This window comes from Sciurus carolinensis, chromosome 1 (assembly GCF_902686445.1).
Source record: "Sciurus carolinensis chromosome 1, mSciCar1.2, whole genome shotgun sequence".
Taxonomy (NCBI): Eukaryota; Metazoa; Chordata; class Mammalia; order Rodentia; family Sciuridae; genus Sciurus; species Sciurus carolinensis.
Window position 1 is genome coordinate 43,930,673 of NC_062213.1, and position 19,460 is coordinate 43,950,132.

At 39.4% G+C, this 19,460-nt stretch overlaps 1 protein-coding gene across 1 annotated transcript in view; it reads left to right on the forward strand.

Moving 5' to 3' along the window:
• Cdh17 (cadherin 17) overlaps window positions 1-19,460 on the forward strand; it is a 62,292-nt gene that overhangs the window by 13,977 nt on the left and 28,855 nt on the right. Inside the window, exons 3-9 of the mRNA XM_047546156.1 lie at window positions 5,800-5,934; window positions 6,895-7,033; window positions 9,169-9,327; window positions 9,415-9,614; window positions 12,936-13,067; window positions 13,386-13,536; window positions 17,850-18,065. Coding sequence (XP_047402112.1) covers window positions 5,800-5,934; window positions 6,895-7,033; window positions 9,169-9,327; window positions 9,415-9,614; window positions 12,936-13,067; window positions 13,386-13,536; window positions 17,850-18,065 — 1,132 coding nt within the window. The remainder of the gene's footprint in view (window positions 1-5,799; window positions 5,935-6,894; window positions 7,034-9,168; window positions 9,328-9,414; window positions 9,615-12,935; window positions 13,068-13,385; window positions 13,537-17,849; window positions 18,066-19,460) is intronic.

Here is a 19,460-nt window from a genome sequence, read left to right on the forward strand (position 1 = left end):
TAAATATCATTTTTGTCTTAAATCTATTTTGTCTGATAATTCTGTAGCTTAGTTTTATCCTCATTTTGAAGAATAGTTTTGTTGGCTGTATAACTTACTTGGCAGTCTTCCTCTTTAAGCACTTAGAATATGTCATTGCTCTGCCTTCTTGCCTTAATGGGAAGCCAGCTGTTAATGTTATTGAGGAAACCCTGGGATGCCTCTGTGCACATTAGTGATTTTTCCTGATGCTTTCAATATTTTCTTTCAAATGTTTGATTATGATGTGTCTAGGATTGGGTCTCTTTCAGTTTATCTTAGTTGGCGTTCATTGAACTTCTTGGATATGTAGATTAGTGTTTTCTCCAAATGCGGAAAGTTTTCCATCATTCTGTCTTCCACTAATCTTTTTTCTCCTTTTATGTTTCCTTTCCTCCTAGGACTCTTATTAAGCACGTGCGTTTGCTCAATGGTGTCCTGCTCATCTCCAGGGCTCTATTAAATTTATTCTTTTGTCTTTCTGTGTGTTAGGGTTGATAATCTCAATCTAATCAAGTTGTTAGATTCTTCCACTAGCCCCACACATGAAATTTTCATTTCAGTGAATGTACTAGTTATCTCCAGAACTTTTATTTTTTTTAAAAAAAGAAAATTTCTCTATCTTATTAACATTTGGTGAGACATTGCTTACATACTTTCTTTTTAATGCTCTTAATGGTACAATATAGTTAAATGTAATAGTTGGGTTCATTTTAACATAATCATACATGTATGAAATTTAATTTGCTCCATTTCAGTCCCAAGGTCCTCCTCTCTCCGTCCCCTCTTCCCTCACCTTTTCTTTATTCCCTTTCCTTTACTCAATTGGCCTTCCTTCAATTCATTTATCTGTTTATTTGTAATTGGTGCTTTATAGATATGCATAGAGGAGGAATTCACTGTGGTATATACACACATGCACATCACATGATTTTGTCAAGTTCATTCCTCATTTCCATCCCTCCTCCCTCCCCTTCCGTCCCTCCTTCTACTCTGCTGTCCTCCTTCTGTCCTTATGATATCCAATCCTCATCCACCCCCAACACTGCCTTTCCGCCTTACTTTGCTCCATCTTCCACAAATGAGAGAAAACATTCAACACTTCTGATTTTCAGAGTCTTGCTTATTTCAATTAACATCATTCTCTATTTCCATCCATTTACTAGCAACTGCCATAATTTCATTCTTACTTATGGCCAAGTAAAAATCCATTATGTGTATATTATACATCATATTTTCTTATTGAAGGGCACCTGAGCTGGTTCCATAACTTGACTACTGTGAATTTACTACTAAAAACATTAAGGTGGCTGTATCTCTATAGTATTTTGCTATTTTGGTTCTTTTGGGTAAATACCAAGGAATGGGATGACCGGGTCACGTGGTGCTTCCATTCCTAGTTTTTTGGAAGAATCTCCATATTGCTTTCCAGAGTGGTTGTACTAATTTGCAGTCCCACTAACAATGTATGGGTGTACCTTTTATCCCACATCCTTGCCAGCATTTTTTATTTATGTTCTTGATGATTGTCTTTCTAATGGAGTGAGATGAAATCTCAATGTAGTTTTGATGTGCATTTCCCTGATGGCTGGGAAGTTGAACATTTTTTCATATGTTTGATAATTTGTGTTTCTTTTTTGTTTTGAGAAGCACCTGTTGAGTTCTTTTGCTCATATACTGACTGGGTTATTTGTTTGTGTGTGTGTGTGTGTGTGTGTGTGTGTGTGTGTGTTTAAGCTTTTTGAGTTCTTCATATATTCTGGACATTAATCACCTGTCAGGGGAGGAGCTGGTAGGGATTTTCTCCAATTCTCTAGGCTGTCTTCACACTCTTAATCATTTCTTTGCTGTGCAGAAGTTTTAAACTTGATGCCATCCCACTTATTGATTCTTGTATTTTTTTTTTTTTTTTTTTTTGTAGTGCTGGGGATCGAACCCAGGGCCTTGTGCTTACAAGGCAAGCACTCTACTGACTGAGCTATCTCCCCAGCCCTCCTTGGTTTTATTTTTTTGAGCTTTAGGAGTCTTATTCAGGAAGTCACTACCTATGGCAATATGTTGGAGTGTTGACACTGTGCTTTCTTCCAGAAGTTGTAGGGTTTCTGGTCTAATTCTGAAGTCTTTGATCCATTTTTATTTGACTTTTGTGCAGAGTGAGAAAGAGGGATCCAATTTCATTTTTCTACATGTAAATATTTGGTTTTTCCAGCACCATTTGTTAAAAAGGCCATTTTTCTCCTACATTGGCACCTTTGTCCAATATCAGATACCTGTAACTAAATGGGTTTGCCTGTGTCTTCTATTCTGTTGGTCTTCATGTCTACTTTGATACCAATACTGTACGGTTTTTGTTACTATAGCTCTGTGTAATTATTTGAGATCAGATATTGTGAGACATCCAGTATCACTATTCTTGCTCAAGATTTCTTTGGCTATTATTGGTTTTGTGTATTTCCAAATAAATTTCTAGTTCTGTGAAGAATGTCATTGGTATTTTGATGGGAATTGCACTGGATGTGTATGACACTTCTTGGTAGTATGGTCATTTTGATAATATTCTGCCTATTCAAGAACATGGGTGGTCTTTCCAAATTTTTAAAGGTGGTCCTTAATTTCTTTCTTCAGTGTTCTATAGTTTTCATCGTAGAGATCTTTCACCTTCTTAGATTAATTCCCAAGTATTTTTTTTAATGTTAATGTGAATGGGATAGATTTCCTGATTTCTTTCTCTGCAGAATGACTATTAGTGTACAGGAAATTTATTAGTTCATGAATGTTGATATTGTGTACTGCTACTTTGCTGAATTTATCAGCTCACGAAGTTTTCTGGTGGAGATTTTTTGAGTCTTCTACATACAGGATCATGTCCTCAGCAGATAATTTGACTTCATAACCCTTTAATTTTCTTCTCTTGCCTGATTGCTCTGGCTAGAGTTTCCAGAACTATATTGAGTATGAGTGGTGAGAGTGGACATCCTTGTGTTGTTCCTGATTTTAGAGGAAATGCTTTCATATTTTTTAGGTTCAATATGATGTTGGCTTTGGATTTGTCTCATATAGCCTTAATAATGTTGAGGTAAATTCCTTTTACCCCTCCCTAATTTCTCCAGCACTTTTAACATGAATGGATTATATCAAAGACCTTTTCTGCATCTATTGAGATGATTCCATGCTTCTTGTCCTTAATTCTATTTTTGTGGTAAATTACATTTATCCATTTGCATATGTTGAACAATCCTGCATCCCTGGGATGAAATCCACTTGATCATGGTGTCCTGTCTTCTTGATGTGTTTTGAATCTGGTTTGCTGAAATTTTATTAGGATTTTTGCATTGATGTTCATCAGGGATATTGATCTGTAGTTGTTTTCATGCTTTTTCTTTTGGTTCTTTAGAGTTTTTTTTTTTTTTTAAAGTTTTTTACCTATTTAAAATAAATGATTTAAATGTTTATTTAATAAATCCAACATCTGGGTTTTCTCAGGGACTCTTTCTATAGATTTATTTTTTTATCTCTTGTATATAGACTTACTTTCTTGTTTATTTATATGTCTCATAATAGTTTGTTGAAAATTGGACATTTTAAATAGTGTAATGTAGCAACTCTAGAAATCATATCCCTTTCTTTTTACAGTTTATTGTTATTGCTTGTTTAGTGTCTTTGCTAAACAAATTCTGTGACATCTGTATTCTTTGCCATGTGTGGCCACTGAAGTCACTGTTCCGTTATCACGGCATCAAGTTAATGACCAGAGAGAGATTACCTTAGGTGCCTCCAACCAATCTGTCTCTAACCTTTACCAAGGGCCACATGTACACGTTGGGCACGCCTTCAGCAGTAGGCCAGCAGTTTACAACTCTGCCTTACCCTTAACATCCTGCTAGTGCAGAGCCTCAATGTCAGCCAAAGGTGAGGGAAAGGGCCTTCTAAGGACCTCCCTGGACCTGTTCACAGTCCTACTTGTGAATGTGACCTTCTAGATTCCTAGGAATAGATCAGAGATTTTCAGTTTCCTATGGATATTTTTCCTCCCAGCTTTTCCCTTAAATTTTTTTCTTTTAGTTGACTTCTTACTGGCTTCAATTGTTATCACTGCATCAGGTAGCTACATTGTTAAACAATAGCTGATGATTCTTTTCAACAAATGCCCCTAGGGGAAAAATTGCAGTGAGTAAGCTCTGAGTCAGGTCAAATAAAGACAGGCCCCATGAGTCAATGTTTCCGGGAGATGCCTGACAGGTGAGATAATGAAGTTCTCTGCTGGGTTTCTGGGAAGCTCCAAGCCCCTTCTGCCTGCTTCGTGGTACTGTAGTTGTGACGTCGGGCACTTCAGATTTTTGGAAAGCACAAAAGGGTTAGGCAGGCAAAATACCACAAAGCTCGGTCCTTACTGATATTAAGGAGGGTTGGTTTTTTCCTTATAAACATGCCTTGGATTTCACAAGCATTTGGTTATTTCCTGTGGTTCTGAGAAAGTCGATATTTATCATATTTGCCAATGTGCCCACTGTTTTTATGGAGGAGTGGTTTTGTGCCAGTCTTTATACCACCTCTTGCATTGATGTCTGGATATTTTTCTTCAAACACAAATTCAACACTTTTATCTATTAATTAAATATAATATCAGTAAGAAGATATGCACAAAAATCTCTTTACCCATAGTATCACTCACCTAACACATCATGCATTCTTGTATTTAAAAAAAAAATCCATTTTTTACCCACTTGCACAAGTATTTTTGATATTGTTACAGTGCAGCCTGGATTTACCCTTATATTCTTTTGTTATTTTACATCATGTCATTGTTTCTTATGTGTCTTCATAATGCACCTCTTAATGACTGTTATTCTATCAAGTTTGTTAGAGTAATTTTATTATTATTTTTCTTAGCATTTAGAGTTTTTGACCTTATCAGTATCATAAATGGTGCTTCTTATACTATTCTTATTATCATATAGAATTTATCTTAAGGAATTTTTGAAAAGTGTAAAGTTCACTATCAGAAGCTACAAATATTTTATGCGTCAAGTTATTTCCAAGAGCATTTATTGTGAATTATATTTCCATCAATGTGCTTCTTTACATCCTTATTAACACTGGTGTGATTATTTTAAAATTTATTAATGAAACATAAAATATATTTGAAATTATTAAAGAGGGTGAAAAACTTTTGTTTTCTCAATTTTAATGTAAAATTTCTATTTTTATGGTCTTAAAAGGTTGTATAGCTATTTCATGAATAGTAGCTGTTTTTTTTTTAACTTCTGAAAGAGAGGACCATGTAGCATAGTATTAAGTTGAAGCCTCCTATGAATTTCCCTCTGAATATCAACATTTTTCTTAATCTTTGTCATAAGTTTAGGAGTACTAAATGACATCCTACTCTAATAATAAAGCTACCTTTAAAAATGTTTCTTAGATGTTGGTAATATTATAGCTTTCTGATATTCCAAGAAAAATCTCCTTTAACACCATTAATGTTAAAAATTAATAAAATAATTTAATAATTATTTTAATAAATTAATTATTAATAATTTGAATTATTGATTAATAATTAAAATATTATTTAAAGACTTGTCAATGTATTGAGTTATATATTGCTTTCTGAGGAAAATATATTTTGAATTGTTACATAATTAATGCATGAAGTTTTAGACCATTAAGGACTAAGGATTTCTTAGTGATTGTATGAATGAAAGTCAGCTTTAAATAGGTGAATTTCTGCAAATTCCACAGCATTTTTTTTTCTTATAAATTAATTTTTTTTTTTCTTTCTCCAAGTTTAAGGCCAATCCTCCTGCTGTGAGTTTTGAACTAACTGGAGAAACAGACGACATATTTAAGATACAACCAGATGGACTTCTGTATTATGTCAGAGCACTGGACAGGGAAGCAAGAGCTACTCACAATCTCCAGGTAAACAGAGACCAGAGGAAGAGACCTACCTCTAACCTCGGCAGCACCCATCATCCTGGGAGTCCCACTGGCACCCTCATCCCTGCATCCGTGACAGCTCTCCTAACATTTTTTTTTTATTTGTTGATGGACCTTTATTTTATCCATTTATTTATACGTGGTGCTGAGAATCAAACCCAGTGCCTCACACATGCTAGGCAAGTGCTCTACCACTGAGCCACACCCCCAGCCCTCTCCTAACATTAGTGGCATGCTTTATGAACTGCATATGACCATTTTTTAAAAAGTCAGTTACAGAGGGGCATGGCTTTTTGACCAGAGTAACTCAATGTACGTAGCTAAGACCCTCAAATGACCTATTCATTAGGACCATGTTCAGGCATTGGGGCCAAAACCAAGCCAGTGTTGCACGGATGTCTACCTGCAGCTATTGTGTGGGCCCTGCGCTCACAACTTAGCATCCCTGCTGGGACAGAGCTCCTTTGGCCTTAGAGAAAGCAGAAGGAGCCCAGAGTCTAAAAAGACCCTGAAATTTCTCTTTCCCCATAGTTTTCAAAGTGGCTATCTGAATACCTCAGACAGAGTTAACTGTGGAAAAGAGCAAGCCAACAGCCTCCTCTGGCACCTTCTAAAATGAGCTCTGCTTTACAGGCCACCACTACAGCTCTGTAAGAAGACATCACACTTCATAGGCTCGAGGGTCAAAGTGTTCTCATTTCGCCACCTGAAGTCATTTAGAACAGAAGTATGTCCAGTGCCCAGCACACGCCACTGCTAGAAGGCTACCTCTGTGATTCACCAGGCTTAACTAATTGGACTTCTCTTTCAGCAGCTATCAGTTTGGGCTTTTGTGGGTTCTTCCTTTCCTATTTTTACCAGGTCATTGTAATTTCCTTCAAGTGATTTTTGGACATGTAATGTGATGCCTCACGAAGGTGGTTTTCATTTCCTCAAAATCAGATCGCAGCCCTGGATGCTCACGGAGCCACAGTGGAGGGCCCAGTCCCCGTCACCATAGAAGTGAAGGACATCAATGACAATCGACCCACGTTTCTCCAGTCAAAGTATGAAGGCTCAGTGAGGCAGAACTCTCGTCCAGGTAACAGGCAGGAGCCTGGAGATGTTTGTGGAAAGAGAGAAGGGGATCAGATACAGGGGGCATCTATTAGTCACAGCTATCGTTCATGAAGAACTATCTTATTTAAATTCCACAGTGATCTTTTGGGAGTTGTTTTATTTATCCCTATTGCTCTAGGCTAGGGTTTCTCATCTGTCCTTGGTACTATTGACATTTTGGGCCTGGTAAGTACATTTTCTAGGTCAGGGGCTATCCTGTGCATTTTAGGAAGATTAGTAACATCTCTGACCTCTATCCCTGACCCTAAGCTGTGACAATAAAAATGTCTCTAGACATCGCCAAATGTCCCGGTGGTGCGAGGGGAGACACCGCTTTTGGTAAACTTAAGACACTTTAGAGTTCTAGAACACCCTAGAACAATCTGGAGAGGTGAGCCCACTCTCCCATATGCTTGTGTGATCATAGTCACTGCTGGTTCCCAGTTCCTTTTCTTCTCTTACCTCCATATCCCAGTGATGTTCATTTTTTTCCTCTGTGCTCCATTGACCTTCTACCCTTCATTTGCATAAAAGCCCTTCATAGAGACATTAGTGCATACAGCAGGCACAGGAGAAGGAGCGCCACATCAAAACGGGGCACAAAACAAAGATGAACTTCCAAGTTCTCAGAAAGCCTCTTGGCCACACCTACCATCAACTCACCATCAAGCCTCCCTTTATGTTAATCTTTTCCTTTTCTCAGTCTTCAATGCCTACAAGTAATAATTTAGAAAGCAAAGTTCCTTCAACTTTATTACATAGAGCAGTTTGCAATCCCTATCCCTCCTCTCTGAGTTTGCATACCAAAGACTCACTCATAGACTGCCATTCAGAATTCTCCATGCCTTAACTTTTTTTTTCCTCTTCAACAGTAAAATCTTCTAGAGAAGTGGTTCTCAAAGTTTTTGTTCCTGGGACTCCTGTACTCTTGACATTTTTTGAAGGCTTCAATGAATATTTAGACATGTGGGTTAATCCAGTCTGGTGTTCTGGTCAACACTTAGCAGCTGTTTTTCTGGGGGGCAAAACCCTGATTTGTGGCATTTGTCAATATCCAGGGTATAAAAACTCTCCTCATGGTCTGTTGCTACCCATGATGTTGCTAATTGACTCACAAAATTTTTGACAATTCAAAACTGGCTCTCACAGGGTGATTCCAGTATGTCACTGGTTACGTCTATCAATGTTTACTGTATTAGATATTTTTTAAAAAAATTACTAAATAATTTAAAAGAACATTAAGGAACATTTTAATGAAAGCTATATTTTCAAGACAAAAGTTTAGTAAAGGAAGTGGCATTTTTTTTCATTCTGCAAATTTCTTGGATGGTTGGATTAACAGAGAACAATTGGGTCATTATAGCCATTTCTACGTTTATTCTGTTGCCACCTGCTATTTTGGTTGAAGTAATACGTACATGAAGAAGAATTAGTCTCACACAGATACGTAGTTGGGAAAGAGATGAATATTATAGTATTTTCAGATAACTATGAATGTTCTTTGGTAAGGTACTGAAACTTGAAGTAATGGTTTCTCAAAGATTAGTTGTAGCTGGGCATAGTAGCACATGCCTATCATCACAGTGACTCCAGAGGCTGAGGCAGGAGGATCACAAGTTCGTGGTCAGCCTTAGCAATTCAGCAAGGTCCTGAGCAACTTAGTGAGACCCTGTCTTAAAATTTAAAAAAAAAAAAAAAAGGACCGGGGAGATAGGTCAGTGGTAAAGTTCCTCTGGGTTCAATCCCCGATACCAAAAAGAAAAAGAAAAAAAAAATTAGTTGCAATGAAGAATCTGCAACTACATCAATAAACTATTTTGTCCTCCATACTCCTTTACATTAAAATCTATTAAAAGATCTTGTACTCTGATTGAATTTTTACACATGCATGAGTTTTAATGCCATAGAATCCTTGAAGTAGACTTGGACTCCCAGAATTCCCTGACCCACGCTTTGAGAAACCTCTCCTAGGGGAAGAGAGCAGAATAAAAATTCATTTCCCCACTGATATGAGTTATGGCACCTTCCCCCATTTTGTCTCTGCTGCTTGGGAGGTAAAAATGGCTATGGTTGGTTTTGGGCTTCACTCATCTTTTCTGGATATGTTTTGTTCAACAGGAAAGCCCTTCATGTATGTCAATGCTACAGACTTGGATGACCCAGCCACTCCCAATGGCCAGCTTTTTTATCAAATTGTCATTCAGCTTCCCAACGTCAATGGTGTCATGTACTTTCAGATCAACAACAAAACAGGGGCAATATCACTTACCCGACCAGGTAAGTCAAAGGATGCTCGTGCAAGGCTGAGTCAGGGAAAGGGTCTGTCACCTTTGGAGACATCTCCTTTTCTCTTCTCCCCTATAGGGTCTCAGGAACTGGATCCTGTTAAGAATCCTTCCTACAATCTGGTGGTCTCTGTGAAGGACATGGGAGGCCAGAGTGAGAATTCATTCAGTGATACTGCATCTGTGGACATTACGGTGAAGGAGAATATTTGGAAAGCACCAGAACCTGTGGAGGTTCTAGAAAATTCAACTGATCCTCATCCCCTCAAAATCACTCAGGTAGTGCCCAAGTGATGCCTAGAACCTCCTGCATAAATATCCTTGCTTTGTAGTGACCTACCTACCCCCATGGTCTCTATTAACACATGTATTGTATCACATAAAACAAATTAAATAGTCTCTGGTCCCAGGTCCCCGGAGTTTATCATCACGGGCAGAAAACTTTGGATTCAGATATAAATTTGAACTTTCAGAGAGAACTTCCTTCACCCTTGCTTTAAAAATATAGGTACTGGGGCTATTTATTCTTTCCTGTCAGTAGTGTAGGATATGGCTGCCTCAGAGCAGGTTGCATGTGGTACACACAACATGTACACGCATGTGGTTTGAATTTGGGGTTGCAAACATTTTTAGAAAGCTGGTGTTTAATCTTATGAAAAAGTCTTGACCCAATAGACTCATCTCATCCGAGGATGAGGGGCATAGACAGGACAGGCCAAAGGTCAGAGTCGTAGCAGGCAATCTTTCTCCTGGGAGACTACCTGTTCTGTCTCCCGTTGGCTCTCTCTTCCATTCAAATGGTCCATGGTCCTCCTTCCTACCTCAGTGGAGAGTGTGCTTACCCTGGGACCTCAGTTCCTAGAAATCCAGTCTGGATCCCACCAATATCTGATCTTTTCTGAAAGCCCAGGAGGTTCCAAGTCATGAAACCTGTAGGCTAGTAGGAGAGCCCTGGATATGGAAGCAGATGACTGAAACCAAGTTTTTTCTTTTTAAATTATTTTTAGTTGTATATGGACACAATGCCTTTATTTACTTCTATGTGGTGCTGAGGATTGAACCCAGTGCCTCACATGTGCTAGGCAAGCCCTCTACCACTGAGCCACAACCCCAGTCCCTGAAACCAAAGTTCTTATTCCTTTAATGATTAATCATAAACAAGTTGAACTCTTCAGAACCCTGATTTCTCATCAATAAAATGGGGATAATAACACCTCTTGGGGAATGTTGTAAAGATTCATTGAGGTAGTATTTGTAAAAGTTAATAAAAGATGTTAATGTTATGAAGAAGTGCTCATCTGTAGTTCCCCTAAGAATTTTTTTTAATGAGACTATTGTTAAGGGACTGGAATATGATGGTCCATCCCATCGTATCGATTATTTAATCTAAAAGGGACTTTTATTTATTAAATGCTGAATTAACTAATGTTAACCTCAGGGGGCAAAGAAAACCCCCCAAACAAACAAACAAAAAAAACCAAAAACAAACAGAAAAACCAAGAGAGATTCTACTTTGCCAACTAAAAAAGCTTGCCAGCACTTATTACCAAGAGGATTTCAGATTTGGAGCCTGGCCTAAAGTCTTCCTGTTTATTATTTAAGTTATTCCCATAAGGATTCATAGTTGCTAAAAAGAACTCATGTACTTAGTTGCTCTTGGAGTTTTCAAAGAAAGGAAATTCCGGAGGGCCACACTGTGTTTCCCAGTCTGGGAGAAGTACTTTGAATGTTCTGAAACCCAGGCAGAAGGGTAGAGAGGCACAGCTGGAGAGAGAGAGTGTAGGATGAACTTTTAGTGTTTAAGAGGAGCTCACTTTAGTGCTAGGAATACAGTCTTTGGCACAGGTTTGGGTGGGACTTAAATAACTAGCAAGAGATAAATTTGTTTCCTTGAGAATTTTCCAAGATGGTCTGACAGAATAATTTCATGTGGAAATTTTAACTGACTCCAAAATCCCGGGAGAAATCAATTTTTTTGTGCACTAATTTCCTCATCTCTAAACTAGGTGAATCAGGAGACCCTGTTTTACAGGAGTGTTTGAAGATTAAATGAGATCTACCTAAAAGTATTTAGAATTGTGAGTGGTATGTGGTAAACCTTTGATAAATATTATTACTAGTAGCAGAATATCTGAAGTGAGGCTCTGTCTATAAAGCAAGTGGACTGGTCTTGCTATGGAGTCTGTTTATTTTTTGTTAGGTTATTTGCAGAACAACTCTAAGAGTGGGCAGTTACTCTAATCCTGAAGACTAAATATTTAGGGGAGGAGTGTGCCTTTATAGATCATTTGTCTTACTTAACTGATTTCATAGAGAAGAGTCTAAAGTGTCTCCTACTACTTATTCATCTCCTTGGTGAGATTTAGAGGCTCATCATACATCATGGTGTGATTCTTGGATAACAACTACCAACAAAGTTCACTTTTGTCTCTTAAATTGTTGTTCCACGAACATGAAGCCTCTGTAGTCTAACTTGCAAAAGGAACCACCCACAAACTCTTTAGGGATTTATAAAGAATTGCTTTAGAGAAGAAAAATTCCCTGACTTGCTTTTTTTTTAAGGTTCTATTTTAGGTTGAAAATGAAAAAAATGTGTATTGTTTCTTACAAGAAACAAGTGGCAGCAATGTAAAAGAGTGACTTTTTTCCCACATCCACACCAACATCTATTATTGTTTGTGTTCTTGATAATAGCCATTCTAATTGGAGTAAGAGGAAATCTTAGAGTTGTTTTAATTTGTATTTCTCTAATTACTAGAGATGTTGAATACTTTTTCATATATTTATTAATCACCTGTATGTCTTCTTCTGTAAAGTGTCTGTCCAGTTCCTTGACCCATTTATTGATTGGGTTCTTTGTATTTCTGGCGCAAAATGGCATATTGGTACAGCCACTCTGGAAAGCAGAGTGGAGAATCCTCAGAAAACTTGGAATGGACCCACCTTTTGACCCAGTTATCCCGCTCCTCAGTTTACACCCAAAGGACTTAAAATTAGCAAACTACAGTGGCACAGCCACATCTATGTTTATAGCAGCTCAATTCACAATAGCTAGATTGTGGGACCAACCTAGATGCACTTCAACAGATGAATGGATAAAGAAACTGTGGTGTGTATATATACACAATGGAATATTATTCAGTCATAATGAAGAATAACTTTAGGGCATTTGCAGATAAATGGATGGAATTGGAGAACATCATGCTAAGTGAAATAAGCCAATCCCCCCAAACCAAAGGCTGAATGTTTTCCCTGATAAGTGGAAGAATGGAGGAACTTTAGATTATGAAGAGGGAAATGGGGGGGGTATGAAAGATGGTAGAATGAGACAGACATCATTACCCTATGTACATATATAGTTACACAAATGGTATAAATCTACATCGTGTACAATCATAGAAACAAAATGATGCACCCCATTTGTGTACAATGAATCAAAAGGTAATCTGTAAAAGTAAAAATATAATAAATAGTAAATAAAGAAACTGACATACAAGGTTGTCAGAAATTTCAAATCGGGAATAAGAAAATTGTTTATTCTCTTTCAAGTTTGCTGGGTTCAAGTATTTCCTTCCTCACAATTCTCTGTGGGCCCTGCAGGTGCGGTGGAATGAGCCAGGTGCACACTATTCCTTAGCTGACAGAGATAAGCTGCCAATATTCCCATTCTCCATCGACCAGGAAGGAGACATTTATGTGACTCAGCCCTTGGACAGAGAAAAAAAGGATTCAGTGAGTAAAAGGGAAAGAGTTTCACAGATGAAAAGACAGGGTCCTGCGTTCGCTTACCCTTGAGAGCAAGATCAATTTTACTGAAAAAAATAATCTGTGTCCTGGACATATTATTGGTTCTCAAAGACATAATGATTTGATAATTTCCCTGCCCATCTGACCCATTTGATTTTTTTCCCCTTCATTTCTAAATAAATTGAAAATAAACTGGGGTGGGGGGTGGTGGTCGATGAAATAGAAACCAAACAGCTATTTTCTCTGCCTTTTAGAGGGACGGCGAAAGAGTCTTATCATAACTCTGACCTTCCTATATTTTAGTACATTTTTTACGCAACTGCAAAGGATGAGTACGGAAAACCACTTGCATTCCCGCTGGAAATTCATGTGAAAGTTAAAGATATTAATGACAATCCACCGACATGTCCATCTCCAGTGACAGTATTTGAGGTTCAGGAGAATGAAGGACTGGGTAAGAGCTGTTCAGTGACCTGCAGCTGCCTTCCCTGTGTTAACTCTGTGATCCCTTTCTCCTCTTGTCAGGTAAATGGCGGGCGGATTGACCTAATCAGTGGTCAGTGCTCCTTGTCTGGCATAGCATAGCTGTTGAACGGTGAGAGTTACATGGGTACAATATTTTAGATCAAGCATTATTTGGATAGCATTCTTTTTTTTTTTTTTTTTTTTTTTTTTTTTTTTTTTTTTTTTGCAGTGCTGGGGATTTGAACCCAGGCCTTGTGCTTGCAAGGCAAGCACTCTACCAACTGAGCTATATCCCCAGTCCTGGGGATAGCATTCTTAAGTGAAGCATTTATGACTACTACCACTAATGATCACTACTATCTACTATTACCGCCATCTCCCTGTCGCCATGCAAGCACCATTACTACCTCACCAGTGTCCTATGTACATATACAGGGATGTCTCATTTGCAAGATTTTTCCACCAATTCTCTTATTTGACCTCTAATCAATTCATTTAAAGGATAAAATCTCATCAAATCTGCTAAAAAATTTAAACATTTACACTCAAAGTTGGGTATCCTGTAGTAAATGTCAACAATACCTATGGGAGTTGAATTTGACTTTTGAGCCTCCCTCTCTAGGCAGCTGATAATTTGGGAGGCTGGCAGATGCAGTTAAATCCCAGCTATTGTAAGAATGTTATGATTCCTGGGAGTCTTAGGACTTGCCTGGATTTGGGACAACCCTTGTTCATTCCCCTGTTGGTGTTGAGCACATTGACTGAGTAGGTGGGTGTGTCTTGAATGTTCTGACCTGTTGTGCTGTGTAAATTTCAGAGGCTTAAAAGCACTGTGACCTCTGACGACTCATTTCTGGAGCTTTGCTGCCCTGTGGGCACATGCTCATGGGGCTGTGGACGTTCTCATCATTTTCTTTTGATCTCTCTGCTCCTCTCACTAACCACCTTGCCCCAGAGGCCGCTTTCCTGGTGGCTTGCTGGCTGCTTCTTGGGCGTTTTCCTCCCTTGAGACTCATTCTTTTTCTTCTTGCTGTCTGGTGTCTCATGTGGGCTACTTGTAGTCAGGTCTTCTCTGCTTCATTTATTCTAACTCTTATCCCAACAGGAAGAGTTAAATGATAGCTCGAAGGATTTCAGTCAATTACAAGGAAGAACCTTGTCACAGGGTCGATTATGTAATAATTGAATGCAAAACAGCAACCAAAAAACAGGTTTTTTGGAAACAGATTTTTTCCTTTTGGGAAATCAGGGATGGTCTGTGATACTACATGTAGGTGGAAAACCTTGGAAGACCTTTCTAGGTGATATCTCCTGTCTCTTGGCATCGGGCTGAATATATGATGTATTTATTATCTATTGCTACATAAGAAATTGCACCAAAACTTAGCAGCTTAAAAATGAACATTTATTATCTCATAGTTTCTATGAGTCAGGAATCTGGGTGGAGTTCAGATGGGTGCCTGTGATTCAGTGGGTGGGGTGGGGGTGGGGCAGAAAAAATAGGAGGCGGCCAACATGGAAACCAGTCGTTTTGTATCCTAATCTTGGATGTGAGAATCTGTTGTGCCAAATTCTGTGCATCAGAGTCCAGTCGTTGGGCTCACCTCATCCTGAAAAGAGTGGGGCCTGGGTTATGAAGAAGTGTGGCTATTGGGGTGAGAAGTATTAGGAGCCGTTTTGGCAGCTTCCTGCTTAATTTGACAGAAGGATAGTACTAGTTTCCTGATGAGGAAGTCATTGTTGGTAGAATAGATTACTCAAGGGCTCAGCATACTATTTTTTTTCTTGAAAAGTGAGAATTTATTTTGCAAAAGCGCTTCATAAAGTCTTTAAAGAACCAGGAATTCTTACAAATCAACGGAGTATATTCCTTGTTGCTTAGAAGAGGTGTAAGACAGTGCTGCTGTCCTTTCAGTTCTTACCATCTAGTATTCCCTTTCTATTTTCACTCTCCTGTCTGGCGTCGTTTTACCCAGGATTTTGTTGGGCTTTGTGTCCTCACAACTTAGTGATACCAGAATTAATGGTTGAATCCCATTTGTGAACAAGTCCTGTGTATCCACATGGGAAATTTAGCCTCTGAAGTCCCCACCTCCCCTAGTATGCCTGGATTCCCTCGAGAGATGCTGCATATGTCCCCGTGTCACTTGGGCTGCCTCTTGTTCCTGGCCTGGATCATGCAGATGTGGCACTCCTTTCACTTCTGGATTGTCCACAGTCTTCTTGCTCACATTAGGATTGTCCCCTAACGCCAGCCATTCTCATGGTGCCTCTTGACAGCTGGAAATGTCCTGTGGATGAGGGAATGGTGTCCTCATTCTTCTTACTTTCTGAAAGGAAACATCCAAAGCAGTGCTGCTTAGACCCTGGAGGCTCACAGAATATAGCAGGACCCTCTTTGATCCCACCACATGCATACTTTTCTCATATGCTTAACACAAAGTCTGCTTGGTTGTGGTGGATTTGGAGAGAGGCAGCTGACACTCACTAGATATACATTCCTTCTGTCCTATTGATCACTATGGCCCCTGAACCCAGGTCATGAGACACATCTGCATGTGTTGAGCTTCACTGTTGTAGGTACTTCCCTTCCCATTTCCTCAAAGCAAAAACCCTTTAAGTTTCCCTGTAAGTCAGTGCAGTAAACTGATATGGGAATGGGGTATAACCTAAATCGACACGGGATGAATTCAAGTCTTAGCGCTTAGATGGGATTTTTGCTGCACATAAAGAAACCCACAATTCTGGGGCTGGGGATGTAGCTCAGTGGTACAGGGCTTGCTGAGCATGCACAAGGCCCTGGGTTCGATCCCCCAGTGCTGCAAGGAGAAAATGAAAAGAAGTCCACAATTCCCATTTCATGGAGCAAGATGGTCTGGAACCTATCAGAACTTGCCCAGCGCTGGCAGAACAGAGTCATAGGCACCGACTCTGGAACTCCTTGGATTGACACATTCACGGAAATAAAATACTTGGCACTGCCAACTGCAGCGTGAGGGGACGGGTGCACGCCTGTCCTTTGCCCTGTGATCTTGGGGTGGAGTCTGTCTCTGCATTGGTTCTGTTGTTTCTTGGGAGCAGCTCAGGGTTGGATTCTCCTTGTTTCGTTACACCTTTCACTATGTGCATTAGCATCCTAGGGCCACTGTAAAGAATCACCACAAACTTGTTGGCTTAAAAAAACAGAAATATACTCTCAGCTGTGGTGGCTGGAGGAAGGAAATTAGGGTACCAGCGTCTCTAGGGGAGAATCCTTTGCCACTTCTGGCAGCAGAGTAACTCTGATTTCTGACCTCCCTCTTCACATCATCTCTTCCTCTGTGTGTGTGCCTCAGTGTCCTCTCTTCCCTTTTCAATTACAGAAGAAGAAAATTTAATTTCTTAAGCAACCATGAAATATTTCAGCCTATGAGTTATCCAGGATGATTTCATCTTAATATCCGTAACTAGTTACATCAGCAATGACTCTGTTTCCAAATAAGGTCCTGTATTGAGGTTTGGGGAGGACATAAATTTTGGGGGGGCACTATGGGCTGAGATGTCCCCCAAAATTCATATGGTAAAGTTCTAATCCCAATATCTCAGAACATGGTTATATTTGTAGATAGGATCTTTTAAAGGTTTTTTTCCCCCCAATTAAAAAAGTTATTATTTTGGGAAGATTAAGACATGAATCCCAAAGCACTTTACCACTGAGCTACATCCCTTTTTTATTTTGAGACAGGTCTCCTAAGTTCCTGAGGGTCTTGCTAAGTTGCTGAGGCTGATCTCGAACTTGTGATTCTCCTACCTCAGTCTCCCAAGTCACTAGGATTATAGGCATGTGCCACCACATTCAGCCTTGGAGATAGAATATTTAAAGAGGGAATTAAGGTAAAAAGAGGTCCTTATGGTGGACCTTATCCAATAAGACTAGTGTTGTTATAATAAGAAATTCAGACACAGAGGTACAGAGGAAAGATGATATGAATAAATGGGGGAGAGAAAAAAGCCATTCACAAGTCAAGGAGAGGGTTCAGAAGGCAGCCTTGCAGCTCCCTGAGCTCAGACTTCTAGCTTGCAGAACTATGAGAAAATAAATTTCTTTTAAGCAATCTAGACCATGGTATACTTACTGGTATAAATTAATGTGTTCAACAAACTACACTATGGGAAGTGTTAAGAACCAAAATAAACCTAAAAGCTTGTGTCTTTACTAAAAATTTACAGTGTTTTCTAAGAACCTGCTTATCCAGTCAAACCATTTTTACATAGATTGCATGGAGCCAGTGTGAATGGATTTCCTCCTTTCCTTCTTGATAGGTAGCAGCATTGGGACCTTCACTGCCCTGGACATGGATGAAGAAAACACGATCCATAGTGTCTTAAAGTACAAAATTGTGTCACAAACTCCTCAAATTCCCAAAGATGGACTCTTCCTGGTTGAGGAATATTCAGGAAAGTTCCAGTTAGCTAGGCAATCTTTGAAGAAGCAAGATTCTCCTCACTACAACCTCACAGTAGAGGTGTCGGACCAAGGTGAGTCTCCACCTGCTGTCATGAGTACAAATACCTGCCTTCCTTCAGTTCTGATCTGCTGGGCTGCTCCAGGGCCTGGGTGTGTTACAGAAGGTCGCTATTTAAGAATTCTTTGCTTCCTTTGTGAAACACATGCAAAACGGAGGCAGGCGTTTTCATAAAGGCCAGAGCTGCAGCTTAGGCGACATGGTTCCTGAAGGGGATGCCTGTGAGACGAAAAGGAAAGGGAGACTCAGAGGTCTGGGAGAGCCAGCAGACTGCAGTGTAAGCCTGACCCCGAATGAAGGAGACGGGGGGAGACTGATGGGAGCATCCTAGACCTCGGAGTGGTCTCAAGAAAGTTCAGAACAGCTGTCTGCGAGTCCAAAGTACATTATCTCTGAAAATGAGCCCACCCTTGCATCACCGCCTTGCTCAGTAATTGGGTGGGCGGCCTGTGGGAAACGAGTTCTTGTCACAAATACAGTGTTGGATTTTGTAGCCAATAGGTGGGACAGTCATCAGTTAATATCCCGGTTATTGAAAGTTCTTCTAGGCACATTTTTGCAGCCACCATGATTATAAACAGGAAATTAATTATAGTTCTCGGTTCTTGCCTTCGGACTCAAAGGGCTCTGCTTATGAAAGTGGGAGGTGCTATCTTTTCCTGCCAGCTTCTAGTTGGTCATTTGACAGTGTCAGGAGACTTTCTTCCCTATGCTTTGTACACTTTCGAAACAAGTCGTCCTTAATCCCTGGGTCACAAGGCCCTTTGAGGATCTGATGAAAACTGCATTCTCAAACAAGTATGCACTTAGACAACTGTGTACAGTAACACTAACTCAGAGACTTGTTTCTGGGGCACTCAGACTTCTAGGAGGTTCAGAATCCTTCTTTGGGTTGATTAGCACTGAATTTTAGATTGCCAAGGAATTCAGTAACTGTTATGCCAAGAGGCACTGGTTGTAAGGCAAGGAGAAAAAAAAAAAGCATTGTTCTACTCTGCATATCTCCTTTCCATGGAAGCTGATGTACTGGAAGAAATTAACAGGTTCCCAGTGCAGAATGTTTTAAACCCAGTAATTTGGCAAATATCAAAGGTCTAATATTTGTTTAGCACTATGTTAAGAAGTATAATAGGACCCACCTTTTGACCCACTTATCCCACTCCTCAGTTTATAACCAAAGGAATTAAAATCGGCATACCACAGTGATGCAGCCACATCAATGTTTATAGCAACTCAATTCACAATAACTAGATTGTGGAACCAACCTAGATACCCTTCAACAGATGAATGGATAAAGAAACTGTGGTATAGATACACAATGGAATATTATTCAGCCATAAAGAAGCATAATATTAGGGCATTTGCAGATAAATGGATGGAATTGGAGAATATCATGCTAAGTGAAATA